The 22,087-nt window shown below is 45.5% G+C and overlaps 2 protein-coding genes across 3 annotated transcripts; both read right to left on the bottom strand.

Annotated features, from left to right (window-relative positions):
- Positions 1-1,772: 1,772 nt before the first annotated feature.
- On the bottom strand, positions 1,773-22,067 carry DNAAF6 (dynein axonemal assembly factor 6). Of its 2 annotated transcripts, none has more exons than XM_048865479.2 (8): positions 21,924-22,067; positions 19,818-19,969; positions 18,294-18,405; positions 12,086-12,155; positions 9,500-9,605; positions 6,703-6,799; positions 5,402-5,487; positions 1,773-3,294 (listed from the first exon to the last, which is right to left on the bottom strand). In XM_048865479.2, exons 3-8 carry the CDS (start codon positions 18,390-18,392, stop codon positions 3,165-3,167), a joined length of 588 nt encoding a protein of 195 aa, XP_048721436.1. In that variant the 5' UTR covers positions 18,393-18,405; positions 19,818-19,969; positions 21,924-22,067; the 3' UTR covers positions 1,773-3,164. The 2 variants fall into 2 exon arrangements, with proteins under 2 accessions (XP_048721436.1, XP_048721437.1); XM_048865480.2 differs by lacking the exon at positions 21,924-22,067 and adding an exon at positions 20,439-20,631.
- LOC125643196 (uncharacterized) lies at positions 12,162-18,286 on the bottom strand. The gene is made up of 2 exons (XM_048865478.2): positions 15,739-18,286; positions 12,162-15,218 (listed from the first exon to the last, which is right to left on the bottom strand). The coding sequence occupies exons 1-2, from the start codon at positions 16,304-16,306 to the stop codon at positions 14,674-14,676; spliced, it is 1,113 nt and encodes a 370-aa protein (XP_048721435.2). The 5' UTR covers positions 16,307-18,286; the 3' UTR covers positions 12,162-14,673.
- Positions 22,068-22,087: the final 20 nt, after the last annotated feature.

Raw genomic sequence — 22,087 nt, 5'->3', positions numbered from 1 at the left:
CTGGCAAATAAAAATTCAGGAGGCCTTTAGGCCTTGCCAGAAGTTAAGATGCTCTAAACGGCAATTTTCCTTTGTTTTCCAGACAGAATATTAACACTATAGCAGTGGGTACTGTTACCTGGGTTTCAGCAAAGGGACCAATTGAAATGCCTTGACACACCTCAGTTTCTCCTAGGATGTGACGCAGCCTAATAGAGACATACACCGAAGGCTGCAAATTGTCATTGATCCAACAGAAAATGTTTCTCGTGGGAGATCATTGGCAGTCTGTCATCTCCATCATGAGGGATCCATCTCCCCTTTACAACCTGTCATGAAATTAGCTGCATGGGCACTGGTCACAGTGGAGCAGGTCAATCTCCTTCCTCCACTTTCATGCAGACCCAAGACATTGTATTGTTAAACTGATTACAAGATCTTGATTGTTAAACATATCCAATCCATCAAAGCCCAGGTCCAGTTTGTCCTCTCTCCACTCTAATCATGGAGCAGATACCTGTTTGCTTCTTGGATGATTAACACCAGTGCATGTCTGCAGAGTGTTATGAGGATTTATTGGTCTGGCTGCTAGTGAAGGAGGAGTGTTTCTTGGGTACATACTGCTGTGTCTCTGGAAGGTACTCCAGGGTTACACAGAGGAACCTCTGCAATGCCTCAGCCCCTCTGGAAAGTGACGCTTTTTTACAGAAGCTTTCCCCTAGTACTACTTTTTACAGGAAGTCTCTCAGGATCCACTTTGGAGAGGGGTAGAGGTAGGAGGAGATCGGCACAATTAATACAGCATGTACTTCCCGTTTAATAAGACAGATCAGGGTAGAGGTGGAGGCACGGCAGGGTGGGTAGCTAACACTGCACCACGCAATTCAGTAAACTGTTCTTGAAAGCCAAGAGGTTCAGCAGTCAGAATAAAGTGCATGCTACATTATCCTGCAGCTCCCAGGGGCCTTGAAGTTGGTGGAAATGGCCTCCTACAGCACAGAAGGCCTACGCGGCAAGAGGAGAGCTGAAATAAGCGTTCCGTGCTAGCCCACTCCCAGCCCCTCAGGGAGAGGGCATTTGGAGGGTAGTTGGAAGTGTGGTCAGAGGGCACTACACTATTATTACTCATCTGTATTGCACTGTTGCCTAGGAGCCCCTCTCATGAACCAGGGTTCTACTGTGCTAGGCACTGAACAAACACAGGAGAAAAAGATACCCCATCCCAAAGAATTTATAATCTACTCTTCTCTGATTCTCAGGGACCATGGTAAGAAGACTGTCAATTAGAGGAACCCCGAGGCTGCTCTAGCTTGCTTGGGCATCAGGCAGGCCCCTTGCAAAGCCCCAGAACACAGGAAGCACAGATGGTTTAACACCACCATTGCATCTTCCTCTCCATTCTTGGCCTAAGCAGAGGAATGGAATAACTGAGGGTTGATTATGTGGCATCAGCCATAAAGACACCATATATTTTCCGTGTGTTCATTTTATAAATAATGACATTTGTTGCACATATAGTATACATGAAAATATATATTTAAATACTGCAGATTGGCCTGTTTTCCTATTTGGAACAGATGCTATGAAGAGGCCTTCTAAATCTGGGACATAGAAAGTATACTGTATCTTACCCGGTGGAGTATTTTAAGTCCCTCTCTCATCAAAATACTCCCAATTTAAATGCATTAACGCCAACTGCATGACTCTCCTAAATATTTTTTATATCTTTATGCATGTTTCAAATCTGTTTATTGAAATTACTTATGTGAAAGAAAACAAACTCCACTCTCAGCTTAGAAGCAACAAAATCAGAGACAGCTTTATTTGAGCAATTGCAAGGGAAGAATACAGCTGACAGAGGCATCTCTGCCTCAGTTTCTTCAAAGTACAAGCAATATCACACAAGAATTTATACATTTTAGTGGCATGCATTAATTAAAAACATCTGCAGTTTGTTTATGTTATGTCCTGCCCATTTCTGTATTTTCTCACTTCTGTTCTCAAAACATCGCTATCTCAAGGCGGGGTCACGCTGACTCTACTCTGCTGTCTTCCCACCCGCTTCTGACGTGAGCCCTGCTTCTACAGGTCCCGCAATATTAGGCTAAGACTTAGCATGACAGTTGCTCTGTTTCTTACAACTAAGAGGCCTATATTTAAATCCTTTAACCCTGTTTCCACACTTACATTCCTATTTTTAACTGTAATGGTGCTTTACAAATATGCACATTGTTATAATGAATCAACCTATCTGTAAATTAAAACTGAACCTCGGTATGATGGCTCTTTACAAGATTTGGAAACCAAACTGACCGAGTAAATTTGTCCCATTTTTCCCCAGTCATTATATGTTTCGGTTTTAGGGCCTGATCTCCCCAAAAAGGTGTCAATGCAAGCATTTTAGTTAGATAGGAGTAACATTTTAATTATTCATGGCGTGTAGACTACAGCATCACATTAACAGCAGCAACCCAGTGACAACTAATTCAAACCAAATACATATGTCTGGTCTAGGTCCTGCCCTCTGGACCAAGTGATGCACCACTATCTAAGGCCTAATCCAAAGCTCAGTGAAGTCATTAGGTGTGTTTCCATTGACTTCAATGAGTTTTGGATCAGATCCATGGCTTCTATTCCAAAACACATACTCACAGGCATCTCCTTCCTGAGATATGGAATGATGAGTGCTATCTAACAGGGGAAGATCAAGCTTAACCTGGGAAACCCGTACAACAAACACTAGAGTTCCATGAGAGGCTAAAGATGGAATCATCTCCATCCATGAACTCAGCAGGATTTTATCTAGGAGGCAGAAATGGTGTCTCGCAGTCCCGTTCCATTGGCCATTACAGCTGGTGTTCTGGGTCACACTCACATACCAAGATGAGTTCAGAGAAAATTCAGAGGTTCTGAGAATTTATATGGTAAGGCTGGGATCCCAAGCTCAGAGATAGAATTGCACAGAGATAGAAATACTATCCTATACTTGCTCAGAGACACCTCTGATTGCTATTCACCTCCAACAGACAAATGGGGTGGTTCATTACACTGCCTAACTGCACAACCAGGAGCTGCAGTGGAAGGATCTATCCTTCCTGAACCATTCCCAAGGGGAATAGGCCAATGTTTGGCTATCAAACAGGTAGCCATATAGATCACTGTTTGAAAACGTTCCCCATTTTCCCTTAGGCAAAGTTGATGAAGTCAAACTCTCTTTTCATCCTCAAGGTGACTTCCAGGGTCTCCTTTTCTGAGATGAAACAAGCTTTGCCATTCTTGCTGTCCACAGGGTGGGGGAGATGCAGTAGCAGCTTCCTAGAAAACAGGAAATGGGATTTTTCAGCCTCAGCCCTAAGTAGGCACTAGAGAAGGGAATGCAAATTACTAGTGCCAGGCTAGTGTTTGCTATTTAGAAACCAGAATGTGATGGGCCATGTTAATTTAGTGTGAGGTGGTGGGACTCACTGAACTACTGGGGCTCTGCCCCACTGGGCCCTCGAATTATTCCAAATCTGGTTCTCTCTTAACACGCTCTTGGCTTTGTGCTCTGACAAAGATTTCCAGTAATAGATTGTCGGGCCTCTCACAGCTCTTGCTGCTGCATAGTGGTGCATTTTAGATGCAGAGTGAGAATGACTCACATCCACAGGCTGTCACAGTGGTAAAAATCTGAATAATGCATACAGTCTGAACATGTGTTTGAAGAAAATGTAGCTCAGGGAGCAGTAACCTAGCTTCCCCAATGAAGAAAAAATAATAGGAGCATCCTGATTAAAAGTTTGGCCACTCCAATGACACAAGAGGCCGTGATCCCAAGGGATCTGGCTAGCCAAGGATTACTTCAAGCATGGGGGAATCCTTGACTACATAGAGTCAGCGAAGTCTCATGGCTACTCTAAACAAGGCACTAAGCTATGTGGTTCTACATCATGCCCCTCCAGGCCCTCTGCTGTAGTAGGGGTTGCTGGGAGAGGGGTATAGTCCCAATTCCCTGTGCCCTGGCTGCTGGAATGGGCCACTGGGAGCTGGCATAGTTCAGAGCAGCCTAAAGCAGCTTTACAGTGGACTGACACAGAACCAGCCCCAGGACCAGAAAGCTGCACACAGTTCCTTTGTGCTCCTCAACTTCAGCTGTGTCCAGCATTTACTGGATGCATTCGAAGATATAAGACTGAAAATCTTACTTTCTTTCATAGTGCAAGGAATTGCATCTATACTTGGGAAATCAACACTAGCTCAGATAGTGCCCTATACAGCCTTTAGATTTACTGAGAATCTCTTCATTTGCTGGATTCAGGACTTGCAATGTCTCGAAGCAAAGAAGATATGGCAAATCCCTGACTCACTAATGAAACTGGATCACAAGAGAAACAGCATGTTGAGGTTTCCCTACAGCTGCAGTGTTATTCTTAGATGTCTGATTTTGCCAACTAGGGGTTTTTGCCTAGCCAGTGGCTGCTGGCTTAATATGCATTTCTCCTGCTTTTTGACTGGCATCACTTCCAAAGACTAGTGTTGCATTTCAGAAGGGAAAATTTGGTGGCCACATTTAGTGTGACCTTCCAGTATTCACAGGTCTTTTGGTCAAATTCATGCCTGGTATAACTGTATTGGCTTCAGTGGGTCTGAACAGTGCTCAGAAGGCCCTATGGACTTTTGTTTCCCATGTGGCAATTCCTATTTTTTTTAATATTTAAAATAAAATTTTTCTTTAGTATTTATCAAAATATGTGCTTTGAAGCTCTGTGTATTTGTGCATCAACTTAAAAATAAACATTGGGGCTGTTTGGATCTTTTCAATATGGGAAGAATATGAGCTGTGCGTATATGTTCAACCTGCTAATCATGGATACCCAAAACACTTTTGTGTTGGTGGAAGATAGGGAAAACATCTGATCTCTGTATATAAAAGGTTATGCGGAGCTTAAAATGGTTTTGGAAGGATATGAAGCTGGCCCTTCATGTGGTATTATATAGTTAGCCTATTAGGGACAACTTTCCTCTGGCCTTAATCCAGATCACACCTCTTGGATCAACTTGCAGATGGTCCTCCATCTTTGTGTGTGAACAGCTGTATGCATGTACACTTGGCATTTGTGGCCAAATAACCAAGTAGGCATTCAGAACTGTAGGCCCAATTTTGTAGACTACAATTTTGGCCCATAGGGTTTGCTGTTTTAAGGCTATCCTTGTCAGAGAAGGATTATAGAGGTTTCCAGAGATGTTAGTCTTAGGGGCCCCAAACCCAGCCCACTATTAATCTAACAAATTAATAATGGCTGGGTTTCCATCTATCTGTATTTTTCCTTGCAATTAAATAATCACATCTGCATCATCACCTTTGCATGCTGCTGAGCATTCCCCTAAAGCCTTTGTTAAATTCCATTACAGAGAAAACTTATAACAATTCTGCTTCACTTACTTTTTTGGGGTTCGAAGGTCAAGAATCTTGTCCTGGATGTCAAGTGTAATGTCCGAGGACCTTGTATCTGGCAGTTTGATTTTAATCTGAAAGGACAGGTACAAGTAAGACAGAAGTGTGGGAGAGGTAATGGCAGGGGGAATCTAGAGATGCACTGGAAGCGGGGATGAGCTTTGCAGTACTATGGTCTACAGATGATCAGGGCCAGCATTTAGCAGAGGTGATTTCTATCAGAAGAAAGATGAAGTAGTAATAATTTCTTTCAATGGTTTCATGAAGTCTGCAGATACCACTACCCTCTACACAAATCCGAAGTTGAAAGCCTACGTGAAAGATATTTTGCAGTCACTGAAAGCCCCTGCTCTGGTAAAGGCCTGGAGCACCTTATACCAACTAGAATAAAATACACATGAATGTTGCAGATGAAGGAGGTCACTGATCATATATAGTAAGGTGAGAGGTTCAGATACCTGTGACTTTGAGGGCTGTCACAATGTTGTAATGTTCCACTACTTCACACAGTGTCATGACCCACAGTTCTCAAACCCAGGCCCATAGGGTTCATTGGAGCAGCCACACTCAACCCTCCCACTGGTAGCCTGCTAACAGCAGCTTACCTGGGCCACATGAAGTCCAGCCCTAGTATGAGGCTCTGCCCCTGAGCACTGACTGGTGGAGTCCCAGAGCAGCTGATTGGCCCACTGGTCCTATTTAAGCAAGCAGCAGGAACGGGAAGTTGTTTGAACAAATGGGTTCCATCCTGCTCCTGCTCCTCTAACATTCTAACCTGGCTTGAGACTCTTGGCATCTGACTTGTGGTTGCTGATCTCCAGTTTGTATCCTGCTTCTGACCTCCTGGTATCCTGATGCAGCTGATTCCTGTCTCATGACTGTGGACTCTGGTTCTAATAGGTCTGGCCACCCACGACTTGGCTGTGACACAGTCTATTCTTTAACTGCACTATCACTTCAATGAGTTTATGCAAGTGTAAAAAAACCCCCAACCACACGGGGTTATAGGTAAGTGGGTGTAACATCCAGTTGGACCTGCATCCACTTACACCAGGTCTGAACCTGGCCCATAGAACTGGGCAGGTTGTGTATTTTCGGAATATATCCAGCTCTCAAGGAGCTGCATGATACTCAGGGCAGTGGCAATGGCAGATTCACTGAAAGCTACTTAGCAGATCCTGCATAGGTCCAAAGACAGTAATAGAGCTGCTGTGTAGGTATGTGCTACATTGAAGGAGACAGTGAGGAAAGGGGAAGGAGAAGGGACTGGAGCTGTGGTTCATGCTCACCAGCATGTCCTCGCAACAGGCTGTGGAAGGGTCCTTTCTGCTCATCCCCAGGAAGATGTCCTCCGCTCCCACCTGTTGCTTGAATAAAATCTCATACCTAGCAGAGACAAAACTGGTCATCAAACCCTGTATGAATCTCCATGTTAAGGGAGGGCAGGAGAAGAAGAGTATAATATTGTTTCTTCTGGGAATATAGGTCCTTTTATCTCTGCTGGCACTCTTGAGATTCTCCATTTTACATGCCCTTCAAAGGGACACCTGGCTTGGGACTCTATTCATAACTATCACTGTCTCTCATAGTTGGCTGGAGGGCTCATGATGAACAATGAGTCACCCTTCACTTGTCACCAGATGCTGGGCATGCTGCCTCCACAGCACAATCAACCTTTGCAGGACCAGGGAATAAGACACTGGGGGTGGAAACTGAACCATGTGGATGTGATATTTATCTCCTAGATCTCCTAGATAGCCCCCTGTGGAAAAATTTTAAAAGGATGCAGTCAAGTAATTAAGTTGCAAACAATTTTCTGTCCATCATTTGGCTCCTGGAGCCCAAAAATAATATAGCTTTCTCTGCTAATTTTAATGATATTCCATTTTACATACATTGATTTTTTTCTCTCCAAATCAGTCTGTCTAATTCAGAATGCAGCAAAATCTGGAATTCTATGTTCTCTTTCTGTTGGTCTTTAATGAATGAGGAAACACAACTGAAGATTGTATTTAGAACATGTAACACTCTTAGTAAATTGAGCAAAATAAATAGAGCAATTTCTCCAGACTGTTGAAAGGTTGTATGGAAAGAAGCTGTTTTTTCATCTCCAGTGGTCATGCATGCATGTAACACAATTCTAGTCTCTCAGTCAGTGTAAAATCTATCTAATAACAGCTCTAGATTTATCTTTCAAGGCTTTTTCCATGCATTAATTTGATGAACTATTACGAAGATTTATACTCTCATTTTATTTGTGCTACACAGTACATAATTGCTCAGGGCCAAAGAAAAGATATACCTCCTTCAGTAGAGACTGAATGAGTCCAGAGAGTTTGGTTCATATCAGCATCGGACAAATTTACCTTACTTCGACAGGACAATAGAAGTCATAGTTTTAAATAAAAATGTGTGCACAAATGTATGTGGATGCATAAGCGGAGGCTAAACAGGGGACTGTCAAAAATGTTCATTTTTAAGGTCTAATTTTAAAGGGGAAAAATCAGCCTAGTTTTTAGATCAGGCAACTGAGTGGCTAATTGTATTTATGCACAGAGAAAAGTGGAAATTCTGGGCCAGATCTTCAATCAGGTATACACTGTGTAGCTCTGTTGACTTCAATGAAACTACTCCAATTTACACCAATGGAGAATCTGGCCCTCAGAGGTGCAATATTTTGTGATAATAAATGTAAAGGCTGCCTTTTGGATTAGTTGACCCCTTGGAGCCGGAGAATCTTCCAGAGCACTTCAGAGCACTTTCCAACCTAAACTACATGACAGCATCTACTTAAGAATGCTTTATTTGAGGTGGGGAAGGAAGAAGTCTATTAGTATTTTTAGGCTGTCCTCTTACAATCCATCTCTGACTGAATGCCATCCATTAGAAAAGTAACATTGCCTGTAAAATACTGCTCCAACAGCAGGTATTTGCCTCTAAAGCACTTAATTCCCTGCAATATAAATATAAATCCAAAGCCCCCCATACAGTACAGCATTATCAAAAGAATGGAACTCTCACTTACTGTCATAAAAGCAGCAGGTAAATTCAGTAATGTTGTATACAAACTTGGCATGTATGAAGGCTAATAAATTTTGGCACTGGCCTCCTTTCCCTCCTAATCCTACTTTACACAAGCATCTGACACTGGGAATAATCTTATAACAGGGATAACAGACTCCAAATTTCAGTAATGAGATTAGAAGGTCTCCTCCACAGAAGAGATTAAAGTCACTTTTTAATTGTTGCTGCTTTGGAGGCAAAGCCCATCAGGATATATCTACCGTGCATCTACACTGCAATTGTGCTAATCTAGGGCTCAGACCCAGGGTCCCAGGACCCTGCAGGGTTGAAGGGTCCAAGCTTGAGTTAAGCCAAGACCCAAGGTCCAAGCCCTAGTGGTTTGCAGTGTTGACACAACCCTACTTGACTCGGGTCATGGGAGTCAGTATCCCACAACTCCATGGGACAATTTCCAACAGTTTACAATCCACTCTACTGAAAACAGAAGCCATCCCCATTTTGCAAATAGCAGCAGCTCAGGTTAGCATTAACCCATTCTGTTCTGATCACCGATCTGCAAGCATACTATCAGAGAGTCTCCTGGGTTTGCAATGGAGAGCAAACCGATCCAGCCTTTTGCAAAGCAAGCTGCTTCCTAGTAATGTGCAGGGTGGGCAGTAAAGTTTTCCCACACCGCACCACAGTTCTAGAGCTGCGGGAGTTGGGGGCATTAGGGACCCTGGGATATGGTTACTTTGACTTGGGTCTGTGCACTGCAATGTGGATGCCAGAGCCCAAGGTTCACGCGTCACTTGGAAAAGACTTAACGTAGGGGTAAAACACAGTGTAGATCCTCAAAGCCCAAGGTTCCCTAACATGGGTCAGCTGACTCAAGTCCCACTAACCCTGGGCTTACATTGCAGTGAAACGTCCCCCTAGTGTACATCCCTTCTGCCCTTCCATGACACAAGCTTTTCAGTAGTGTGTGTTTTGTTGTAAACACAATATATATGCTATGCAGAACATGCTTGTATTTCAGCTACACAAAACCCATGCACACAGTTTTAGCTCTGTTACACTTACTCTGGCTGTTCCCTTGGATCCCAGATATCATCAAACTCTGATCCTTCTGGCACCTCCTCTGTATTCCAGATATCTTTACTATTTCCAGACTTCACATCAAGGGTGACTAGGAGAGGGGATGAAAGCGAGAATTTGATACTGTCAGTTTCTAGGATAGGTCTGTCTTTCTAGGGTTGCTGTGTTTAACCATGGTGTGGTTGTCTGATAAAAGATATTTCACGGTATTCCTAGTCTCCCTAGGATCTACCTAGCCACAATCTAAGTGGAGATTTAGAAAAAGAGGCGATTTTTTATTTCCATAAATTTTACTCTCTTTTGCCCACCCTGTGTGTGGAACAAGTCAGGGAACATTCTGCTCCATGTCACAAAACATCAGGCATTCCTCAAATTGGGATGGGTGAAATCTAAAGGGATTACAGGATACTGAGACTTCTCCAAATAGGATTTTAAGTGAACAGAAATGATTTGTAAAGGGATCCCCTTTCTCCTCTCATTTATAAACAGCACAATATATCACAGTCCTTTTCATAAATCCTTGGGGATATGCAAAACAAAGGTGATGATGTACACTGGGAAAAAGCAAATAGGGAATATGGCAGGGATGGTATCTACCCCTATTATTGAGGGGACGTGTCTTCCCTTCATCCAGTATATAGGTTGGGGTTCTTTTGGCTCCCTGATTGTTTCTGGATTCCTAAGCAGAAACAGTATTTAAAAGCATCTTTGTTATATTTGAGACTGTTTCTTTTAGACACAGCTCTCACTGCAGTTCTCCATGTCATTGTGACGTCTGGAATGACTCACTGCTATTGGCAAAAACAACGAGGAGTACTTGCGGCACGTTAGAGTCTAACAAATGTATTTGGGCATAAGCTTTCCTGGGCTAAAACCCACTTCATCTGATGCATGGAGTGGAAAATGCAGTAGGCAGAGATATATACACACTACATGAAAAAAACCTAAAAACTTATTTCCCCATGCTAATTTCCCCCCTACTGTTACTTACACCTTCTTGTCAACTGTTTGAAATGGCCCACCTTGATTACCACTACAAAAGTGATTTTTCCTCCTGTTGATAATAGCCCACTTCCACTTTAATTGAATTATCTTGTTAGAACTGACCCACTCTTAGTAAGGCAACTCCCATTTTTTCATATACTGTATATATATATAATTGCCTACTGTATTTTCCACTCCATGCATCAGATGAAGTGGGTTTTAGCCCACAAAAGCTTATGCCCAAATACATTTGTTAGTCTCTAAGGTACCACAAGTACTCCTCATTGTTTTTGCTGATACAGACTAACACGGCTACCACTCTGAAACCTGTCACTACTATTGGGCCACTCTTGAAGACTATGCAAATGGTACAGCTGGTGGATAATGCAGCTGCTCAACTGTCTGATAGTTTTAGCAGCAGGAAGGATACTACACCCATTCTGCAAAGACTACACTGACTTTCTTTTTTTTTTTTTTTTCTGGATGTAATTCAAGGTGTTGACATTAATGCATAAGACCCTAGAGGACTTAGGTTCCAGTTGTCTGAGAGCCTGCCTCTCTCTTTACATGTGACCAGTGGAGTTGTCACCACTTGTGCTGCAATTTCCAATTTCCCAACTGAGGACTGGAGGCAGTACGTTCTATGAGGGGTACCGTGAATGAGGAATTTCCTTTCCCCTTGCTCTGGCACAGTTTGAGTTTGTTGATCTTCAGGGCACAGAGTTAAGGCTCAGTTCTTCTCTCAAGCTTTTTCCTAAATAGGTTTGTGTGACTTTTGCTGGGGGGGGGGGGGGTTGAGGAAGATGTCTATGGTTTCATGGTGGGGTAGTAGCTTCTCCTCCTTATTGGGTGGATAAACTGAGTACCATGCCAAATGCTCCAAATGCTGTTCTGGAATATATGTGCACAAATAAGATGACCACCCTCTTTCCAAATGCTTTTGTTGCTCTGCGCATACTTCTAACACTTCCTATAACCGTTGCCAGTGGAGAACGCAGCTTCTCCAAGCTGAAGTTAATAAAAACACATCTACGGTCCACAGTGACACAGGAGAGGCTGGTCGGGCTTGCAACCACCTCAGTAGAGCATGAGCTGGCCCAGACTGTGGACCTTCAGCAGGAAGCAATTCAAATCTTTGCAACCAAGAAGGCACGGAAAGCACCGCTTTGATTATTCAAACAGATAAAAATGCCAGTGTTTACTATGCAGACAAGAAAAGTTACATTTGCTGTTCAGGCATTTGAAAGTTAAGTGTTACTTAAAATTTTTGAACAAGGCATTTTAAGTTGTTGGTTCTCCTTTATTGGGGTAGGTAGCAGAGCAGTACCATGAGAGGAGTAGAACAGGAAGAAGGCAGAATTGAGACCTTTCAAAGTTTTGGCCCAAGTGAGGGAGTATTGGGGGGCGGCATTTGAGCTCCCTGCCTCAGGTGCCAAAATGTTGTGGGCCAGCTCTGAAAGCAACCGCCCTCAGTCATAGCTGAGACGAGCTATGTCAGAGGCAGCTGCTATTACAGCTATTTTATTGTGGTAGTGTAATGGTGGATCCCTGTCTTTGCTGACACCATTCTATTACAACTCAACTTACCTGTAGGCTCTGCTTTCTTTGCTGGTCCGATATTCCCAGGACCCACGGCGCTAACAGTAAAAGAATGTGACTAAAAAAAGCCAAATACAACTGAAATGAATGTTCTCATAGCCCACCTCAGTAATAATAATAAACAATTAATAGCAATAATACTTTGTATTTACAGAGCACTGTTCATCAAAGGATATCAACAATAGCTATCTATATCAGAATGCTTTTACAAACTTTAATTACATTTTCACAACTTCCCTATAAGCATTATTATCATCCCCACTTTAGAGATGGAGAAAATGAGGCACAGAAAAGTTAAATTATTTGTCCAAATCAATGGCAATACTGAAAAGTCTTGTGTCACAGTCTTTGCTCTAACCACTATGTAACAATTCCCACCTCATTCTCACCAATGAGACCATGGCCTTGATGTGCTACATTTAAACAAGAACCCCATAACTATGGCTTTATAGCCACATGTGCTAGCATCTAACGGTACGTCTACAGTACAAAATTATTTCGAAATTATTCTATTTGAATTTTCGGAAGCGATTTTATACATTCGGTCTTCTGTGTCCCCACTAAAGCGTGTGAATTCGGCAGAGTGCGTCCACAGTACCAAGGCTAGCATTGAATGTCGGAGCGGTGCACTGTGGGTAGCTATCACACAGTTCCGGCAATCCCCACTACCCTTTGGAATTCTGGGTTAAGCTCCCAGTGCATGATGGGGCAAAAACATTCTCTTGGGTGTTTCTGGGTGTGTGTCATCAGTTGCTCCTCCCTTCGTGAAAGTTACGACAGACAATCGTTTTGCGCCTTTTTGGCGTGCAGACGCCATACTGCTTTCAGCAGACGGTGCACCGCTGCTCTCCTGCTACTATAAATCCATCTCTCATTTCCTCTCATCTTCCTATGTAATCTCTACTATCTACTCTTTCTCATTGAACGCTTCCGCTGCCAACTCTGCTTGGACATCGTGAACCGAGCAGCACAGCTTCCGCTGCCAACTCTGCTCTCCCACTATTGCCGCGCTTCCGAGCTTCTCCATGTTGTCTGTCCTGGGCTCCAGCCTCCGTGAAAGCAACAGAAGACAACCATTTCCCACCTTTTTTCAGCTACCGTGAACCGAACAGCACCTCTTCCACTGCCACTCTGCTCTCCTACGTTTCGCATCCTTTTTCCATGATTATCCATGCAGGCTCCATAGCCATGGAGCCCGCTCAGATCTCCGCTGCAGTTTTGACCATTGTAAATACCTCGCACATTATCCAGCAGTATGTGCAATACCTGCAAAACCGGGTGAGGAAGCGACGACAGTGCGATTACGTTAATGATGAGGACTTGGACACAGACATTCCTAGAAGCACGGCATGTGGCAATTGGGAAATCGTGGTGGTGTTGGGCCAGGTTCATGCCATGGAACGCCGATTCTGGGCCTGGGAAACAAGCACAGACTGGTGGGACTGCATAGTGTTGCAGGTATGGGATGATTCCCAGTGGCTGAGAAACTTTCGTATGCGTGGGGCCACTTTCATGGAACTTTGTGATTTGCTGTCCCCTGCCCTGAAGTGCAAAGGCACCAAAATGAGAGCAGCCCTCACAGTTTATAAGCCAGTGGCCATAGCCCTGTGGAAGCTTGCAACGCCCGACAGCTACCGGTCAGTCGGGAATCAGTTTGGAGTGGGCAAATCTACTGTGGGGGCTGCTGTGCTGCAAGTAGCCAATGCAATCATTGACCAGCTGCTATCAAGGGTAGTGACTTTGGGAAATGTGCAGACCATTGTGGATGGCTGGGGTTCCTTAACTGTGGTGGGGCAACAGACAGAATGCATATCCCTATCTTGGCCCTGGAACACCGGGGCAGCCAGTTCATAAACCGCAAGGGGTACTTTTCCATGGTGCTGCAAGCACTGGTGGATCACAAGGGACATTTCATCGACATCAACGTGGGATGGGGGAAAGGTGCATGATGCTCACATCTTCAGGAACTCTGGTCTGTTTGAACAGCTGCAGGAAGGAACTTACTTCCCAGACCAGAAAATTACTGTTGGGGATGTTGAAATGCCTATAGTTTTCCTTGCGGACCCTGCTTACCCCTTAATGCCATGGCTCATGAAGCCGTACACAGGCACCCTGGACAGTAGTAAGGAGCAGTTCAACTATAGGCTGAGCAAGTGCAGAATGGTGGTAGAATGTGCATTTGGACGTTTGAAAGCACGCTGGCGCAGTTTACTGACTCGGTTAGATCTCAGCACAACCAATATTCCAATTGTAATTGCTGCTTGTTGTGTGCTCCACAATATCTGTGAGAGTAAGGGGGAGACATTTATGGCGGGGTGGGAGGTTGAGGCAACTCGCCTGGTGGTCAGTTTCGCACAGCCAGACAACAGGGCGATTAGAAAAGCACAGCAGAGTGCGCTGCACATCAGACAAGCTTTGAAAGCCAATTCCATGACTGGCTAGGGTACAGTGTGAGAGTTGTGTTTGTTTCTCTTAAAGTTACCCGCTTCCTATATATATGAAAGGAAATAAAGTCACAATTGTTTAAAAACCATTCTTTATTATTTGTTGCACAAAACATTGAGAGAAATCAGAAGCTAGACAGGGGAGGGCGGGTATTGGGTTAAGGGGGTGGAGGAGGAGGGAAGGACAAGTCCAGAAACCAAATCAAAATTTAGGATATGCCAGCTTTCTGCTGCTTGTGCAATCCTCTGGGGTTGACTGTGTGAGTCCGCGTAGCCTCCCGCCCCCTGTGTTCTTGGGCGTCTGGGTGAGGAGGCTATGAAACTTGGGGAGGAGGGAGGGTGGTTATACAGGGGCTGCAGTGGCAGTCTGTGGTCTTGCTGCCTTTCCCGCATTAGATCCACCATACAGCTGAGCATGTCAGTTTGCTCCGCCATGAGCTTGACCATAGCATCCTGCCTGCTCTCAGCGTGCACGTCCCTCCTCTCTTCGTATTCATGTAACGCTTTACGCGACTCTGCAATTGTTTGCCTCCATGCATTCAGCTGGGCCCTATCAGTGCGGGAGGACTGCATGAGCTCAGCAAACATGTCGTCCCAAGTTCGTTTTTTCTGCCTTCTAATCTGGGCCAGCCTCTGGGATGGAGTAGATAGGGGCCATGCTGAAACATTTACACCTGCTGCAGGAGGAGAAAAAGGGAGGGTAGTATTTTAAAAGATACATTTTAGAGAACAAAGGGGACACTCTTTCTCAGTGAAACAGGCACTTCATAGTACATAGCACATGTTCTTTCTGTACAAAGTCGCATTTTGCCTCTTATACTGAAGTGCCTGCCACTTTGGTGTGAGTAAGCCATCATATGCGGCCAGGCAACAGAATTCAGCTTTCATGCACCCATGGTAAGCCCTGGGGGCCCGCGGGCTTCTGCTTCTTCCGCATTCATTTCAATGCTTTCAAACGGCAGGGCCCCCTTTCCCATAGCAAGCAATGCCTGGTGGATTTGCCATATAAAAGGAGGGCCTGTGGGCTGTCTGGGATGATCGCTTCACACAACACCGTCCCCTCCACCCCACACCCACCGCGTGGCTTTGATGAGGCTCTGAGCAGGGATGAGCCCTTTAAACTAAACGCGAACAGCCCAGCATGGCTGGGTTTCCCCCACCCCCCCACCGTGTGGCTCTGATCAAGCTCTCACTCACCAGAAGTGCCTTCTCCAGGGTCATGGTCTGGGAGCATGCCTTGGGAGTGGGGGGAGACTATTGGCTCCAGTGTTAAGAATAGTTCCTGGCTAGGAGGGAAAATGGATTCCCCACTTGCTGCCTGTGCACTGTCCTCGTCCTCCTCCTCTTCATCCTCCAAAAACTCATCCTCCTCACTCCGTGCTACTCCCCCCTTGCAGGTGTCCATGGACAGTGGTGGGGTAGTGGTGGCGTCATCCCCCATAACTGCATGCAGCTCACGGTAGAAGCGGCATGTATGGAGCTGTGACCCAGAGCGCCCATTCTCCTCCCTGGCTTTTTGGTACGCTTGCCTGAGCTCCTTGATTTTTCTACAACACAGCTCTGTGTCCGTGGAGTAACCTCTTTCCACATTGGCCCTGGAGACTTTAATGTACGTATTTGCATTTCTTTTTTTGGAACATAGTTCTTCCATAACAGATTCATCTTCCCAACATGAGATGAGATCCCGTACCTCCTGTTCAGACCAAGCTGGAGCTTGTCTGCGAATCCGGGATTGTGTGGTCTCTTGTGATGGTGGACTCTGCATGGTCGCCTGTGATGGTGGACTGTGCTGATGGTTACCTGTGCTGATGGTGACCAAACAGGAAATTCAAAAGTTCCTGCGGCTTTTACTGCCTACGTGGCTAATGCATCGGAGTTGAGAGTGTTGTCCAGAGCGGTCACAAGGGAGCATTCTGGGATAGCTCCTGCAGGCCAATAACGTCAAATTGCATCCACAGTACCTGTAACCTGGAACTGCAATCTCGATTTTAGCGCTACTCCACTTGCTGAGGTGGAGTACAGAAATCGGATTAAAGATCCCTTTAAATCAAAAAAATTGGTTTGTTCTTGTGGACGGAATCAGTTTTATTTTGAAGTAACTTGGCTAATTCCGAAATAACTGCATACTGTAGACCAGGCCTCAGAGATCTTTCCTATGGGGCACTTGGGAAAACTGCCCCACTTTGCCTGCCATGACAATGCTGCATACCAATTTTGTGTACTACATGCAGTCCCATCATAGCATTTAGAATCTTTTTAATGCCAGCAATCATGCAAGGCAATAACATTTATTTTAAATGATGAATCACTGTAATGCTAATAGGCAGTCAGTGTGAACCATTGCTATGTTTTCTAAAAATTTCTTGGTTTGATAAAAGCACTTCACATGCAGAGGACAATAAATAAAACAAATATTCCAAATTACCAAGAAGATTGACAAATGGGTGAGGTAATATCTTTTATTGAAGTTGGTCCAATAAAAGATATTACCTCACTCACCTTGTCTCTCTAATGTCCTGGGAGACAACATGGCTACAGCTACACAGCATACAAGAAGACTGACACAGACTTCATGGGCATCACTGAGGGCAATTTTCCATTGCTGGCACAGAAGTGTTATTCATTTTATTAATAAGACATAAACAAATGATCGAGATTTCTTTTCTGACAAGATAGTAAGGCATAATAATAACTTTCAAAGGCAGATATAGAAGAATTGAGGGATGATTAGGGAGTGTGGAGGATTCATATCCTCCCGCTATTGAAGGTAGATCTTGAGGGACTTGCATCCAACCCCAAATGAAGACTACTACACAAGAAGGTTCTAAGGCCAGCCAGTTGGCTCCATAGTGGATGCGATGTCATGAAAGAGGACTGAGACATTTGTCATTTTTATTTATGCCATAACAGAACATGTACAAGATTCTATCAGACTTTTCAAAGAGTTGTGAAGACTCCTTGCACCACTGTAGGTTGCTTAGCCTGCTGTGGCCTAAACAGGGCCAGACACATAACTCCCCTGATACACACACTCAGAAAATACCAACAACAGTGACAATAACATAGTATGGGCATAGAGTACACTTTCCAGACACCATGACTGTCATCTAGATAAAAGAATGCAAAGATGTTTCTTTCCTTAATCATTGTTTCCAAATTTTTCATCTTGCAATGCTTACTCACCTCTCCCAATTCTATCCCCTCCAACAATCAGTTATCTCTAAAATGTTTCAGAGACACACATAATCAGTACACTGAGTCTCCTCCCAATTATCACAGGCTTTACTCTCAAGTTGCACTGCATCTTTTTATCCCTTCCTATGAAGCCATTTGTCTCTAGGAGTAAATGCCTTCATCTATAGCAGACTGTGGGGAAAGGGAGGGCTAAGTCTGCGTTTGAGGCTAGTTTTCATTTCCTTTTGACTAGAGCATTCAATTTCTCTCCTGTTCCCAGGAGCATGAGCTTTCCTACTATTTCTTCTTTTCCCTCTCCGTAGAATGCCACCTTGCAATAATTTTCCTCCTGTTTCAATCAATCTAGCACCTGAAAAGATTTCTAGGTTTGATTCTCTTTTTACATTAAATTAAAATCAATCCATAGAGGTCAATGAGTTACACCAACGTAAAATCAGCGAGAAAGGAGAATCAGGCCCTTGGACTTTTGACTTCCATGGGAGTTGCAGCATTTTCTACCAGACCTGCATTTGGCCCCATGCGACTACAGTATTCCTTATTTCTTGTCAGGTACTCACCCCAAGATCATTGTCTTCATTGTCTTCTTCCTGAGGGTCAGCAAGCAGTTTAGCGAGAGCTTGCAGAGAAGAGAATTGGGAAACGCTGTCTAGATCCATATCTATTGCTCACCTGTGTACAGAAACAAACATAACAGCTGAAGAAAGAACAATTACTTTTTCCTTGTTTTTTTAAATAACAATACAAAAGCACTTTGTTTGTTTTCTAGATGTGATCATCTCTGGGCAGAAACACACACCGATCCTACTATTTATGAAGCAAGATAGTTAGAAAACTTTCTAAGGTACTTATCTAGCCCCTATTGCCTCATTATTTATTATTATTGTGGCTCCAAGAAGCCCCGCTCATGGGCCAGGACCCAGGGCCCGTGCAAGGATGTTTCGCGCCCTAGGTGAAACTTCCACCTTGCGTCCGCCCCCCCCCCCCAGCCCTGTGGCAGCTCTGCACCCCCCCTGCCCTGAAGGTGCCCCCCACGCGGCAGCTCCCCGCCGCCCCCTCCCTGGGCCCTGGGAGCCGTGCGGCAACTCCCCACTGCCCCCTCCCTCGGCCTCGGGGAGCCATGCAGCAGCTCCCCGCTGCCCCCTCCCTCGGCCCGGGGAGCCGTGCGGCAGCTCCCTGCTGCCCCCTCGGGGAGCCGTGCGGCAGCTCCCCGCCGCCCCCTCCCTCGGCCCGGGGAGCCGCGTGCGGCAACTCCCCGCCCCAGCTCACCTCTGCTCCGCCTCCTCCCCAAGCACACTGCTGCTTCTCTTGCCTCCCAGGCTTGCGGTGCCAATCAGCTGTTTGGCGCGCAAGCCTGGGAGGGAGAGAAGTACAGCTGGGCGGCATGCTCAGGGGAGGAGGCGGAGCAGAGGTGAACTGGGGCGGGGAGCGGTTCTCTTGTGTGCCCCCCGCCCCCCGTTACTTGCTGCAGGTGGCCCTCCCTGCACTCCCCTGCCCCAGCTCACCTCTGCTCCACCGCCTCCCCAGAGTGCGCTTTTGGCAACCCCCAACCACTTGGCACCCTAGGCAACCGCCTAGTTTGCCTAGTGGTTGTACCGGCCCTGCCAGGACCACATTGTGCTACATGCGATACAAACAGAGAACAAAGAGACAGCCTCTGCCCCAAAGAGCTTACAATCTAAGTATAAGACATAAGATTGATACAGACAAACCAATAGGGGTAAAAGGAATATATCTGTACACCTCATATTCTTTAATGTAGCTATCCTAACAAAACACTTGTGAGCTAAGGAAGTGCTATTATCCCCATTTTACAAATGGGGCATTGAGACACAGAGAGACTAAGCAACTTGTCCAAGGTCACGCAGGAAGGCTGTGGTGGAGCAAAGACTAGAACCTGGGTGTTCCCAGTTGTAGCCTCATGCCCTAACCCGTTTCTTCATATTGATCACAGAAGCATCTAAACACCTTACGGAATTGGGGTTAAATTTCAGCTAGCTCTGTATAAGAGAAGATGTCAACCTCTGTTACAGAGATGTTCCTGATGTGAGAAAATTGCTAAGTTATATGGTCTTATAACTTACTGTGAATGTTGGTGAGTTTGTTTCTTCTGTTTGATGTAATCTGCTGAAGGCTTTTGTGATAAGGAGATGACTTTGATTCTCAGTTGTTCTTACTTATGTATAATTATTTTGAGATATAATCACTTGATAGTATTAATAAAGTTAGATAGTTCCTAAAACCAATAAAAATAACATAAAAATATTAAAGATTATCTTATGGAAGATGAAATACTTAGCATTTTCCGAACTCTCTGATTCTCTAAGCCTCCAACTCTAAACCTTATGAGTAGAACCCTGCATGGATTCAAAATTGTATCCACAGCTGATCTGTGATCTGAAAACATCATCTGTGAATAGCCACAGGTTTGCAGGGCTCTATTTATGAGGTGAACGATGATTGTCCTCTTCTCCCAGAATCCCCTTGGGATCCCAGAAGGTCTTTCAAAATCTCCCATAAATTTTTGCTTCAGTTAGCTGTGCCAGGAACTGTGGGATTGCTACTCAAAGGGCAATGCAACTACAGCAATGTAGTACAGCACTAATTGGGACACAGGGGGAAAATGGCACACAAAACAACACAACTAATGTTGATGCATAATACCAATGGTTCTTATGCTGGTGTTATCCCACTGCATCACCTACCTATGGGTCCATTCCTTTGTGTAGACGCAGCCTGTGAGACCTAATCCTAAACTCTTTCTACAGGCATCAAACAGAATCATTTTGTTCTTCTTCCATCAATTGTCCTTTTCCTAGGATATAAGGCTATAGCTGTACTAGACTGTTTTTCATGAAACATCTAGTTGTTGCCATCATTGTCACAGCTCTCATGTAAACCAGCCACTTTATTTTAACTGTTGTGTCATCCAATCCTGTACAGAGAAGGTACAGATAATTTATGACAAGATTTTCAAAAGTGGTTAGTCGATTTGAGTGCTTTAATATTTGGGTGCCCAATTTGAGACACCTTAAAAGGGCCTGTTTTTCAGAGAGTGGATACTCAGCACTGTGTGAAAATCAGAACTCTTTAAGATATCTCAAATTGAGCACCAGAAAATTGAGGCAAGCAAAATTGGCAGCCACCTTTGAAATTCTTAGCCACAGAGTTAACACACTGTCTGGCTGCCTATCTAAACTATGCTTGCACTGTTGCTACCAGTGCCAGAGCTGAAACAGTGGTAATGTTTCAGTAGGAAATTTGAAGCAAAATGTTAGTGCAGACAAGGCCTCCGAGTAACTTTTCTATCCCCTTCGGAGATGCTTCTTTTTCTTTCAAAGGTGCCTGGCAATATGTATGGTGGATGGTGGGGTTGTGTGGAAAAGAGACCACTTTCTTTGGCTGATTCTGGGACTACTCTATTTCTCATAGGCCTGGGCATTTGGTATCTCTCCTCTTTTTCTCAGGGACATTGTCCCCTTTTTGCTCTCACTAGGTCCCATTTCCTTCTTTACACTGGCTCCAGGGCCAAGGCTGAGCACAGGCATCTGCCCACTACCCTCATCTTGCTCTTTTTTCTCCCAAAGAACTTCAAACCATGTGCGGTCAACTATCTGAGCTGTATAGTTCCAGCTTTGCTACAGCACCTGGTCTCAGAGCCGTCTGCCACAGGCTAAAGGTTATGGACCTCACCCCTGCTCACACCTTCGACTCTTCGACACACAGAGCAGCTCCTGGTGGTGCTGGGGGGGGGGAGACTTTATGCCCCAAATGCAGGGGTCATGGGGGGAAACCCCCCGAAGGCAGCCAGGAGCCTGCGGAGACGGCGACGGGGGCCGAAGTGGTTCGATGTGGCCGCTGCCCCTTGTACTACTCGGCACGCCAAGGGTTTCGCCCGACCCGATCCCGGTCTCTGTCCCACCTCCCGACGCCTTCGCAACGTGCCTGCCCCGCGTCTTTCCCCCTCCTCTCCCCAGCTCCCGCCTCAAGGCCTCCCCTGGGTCTTGGCCCCTCCTCCGTCACCCCCAGGCCCTCCACCCCCCCGCTCCGGTCCCTCCCGCGAGTCCCCGTCCCCTTCCCGGGGGGAACCCCTGGCCCCCCGCGCTCCCCGCCCCAATCCCCCGGGGTCCCTCCCACTCCCCGACTCCCCCCGCCCGGGGTGCCGGCGCCTCGCTCCCCAGTCTCGGTACCTGGCGGTCTCCAGCGTCTGCCGTTACCATGGCAGCGGCGCGCCTTCCCCCCCTCCCGACGCGGCCCGTGCAGGGCGGGATCTCGACCTCTCAGCCAACCCCGCGAGAGCATGACGGAATGGCAGCAAGGTCAGTCAGTAACATGCTAGATCCTCTTAACGCTG

The sequence above is a fragment of the Caretta caretta genome, chromosome 9 (assembly GCF_965140235.1).
Source record: "Caretta caretta isolate rCarCar2 chromosome 9, rCarCar1.hap1, whole genome shotgun sequence".
NCBI lineage: Eukaryota > Metazoa > Chordata > Testudines > Cheloniidae > Caretta > Caretta caretta.
This window is presented reverse-complemented; position numbering and strand designations above follow the sequence as displayed.

Excerpts from the sequence above, each read along its gene's own strand:
- LOC125643196 (XM_048865478.2), bottom strand. The coding sequence starts at position 16,306 with ATGCAGAGTCCACCATCACAAGAGACCACACAATCCCGGATTCGCAGA. Across the intron at positions 15,219-15,738 it reads CCCTGGAGAAGGCACTTCTG|CAGGTGTAAATGTTTCAGCA; the intron begins GTGAGTGAGAGC and ends CTCCTCCTGCAG.
- DNAAF6 (XM_048865479.2), bottom strand. The coding sequence starts at position 18,392 with ATGGATCTAGACAGCGTTTCCCAATTCTCTTCTCTGCAAGCTCTCGCT. Across the intron at positions 12,156-18,293 it reads ATGAAGACAATGATCTTGGG|TCACATTCTTTTACTGTTAG; the intron begins GTGAGTACCTGA and ends GGCTTTTTTTAG. Across the intron at positions 5,488-6,702 it reads CCTGTTGCGAGGACATGCTG|ATTAAAATCAAACTGCCAGA; the intron begins GTGAGCATGAAC and ends CTGTCCTTTCAG.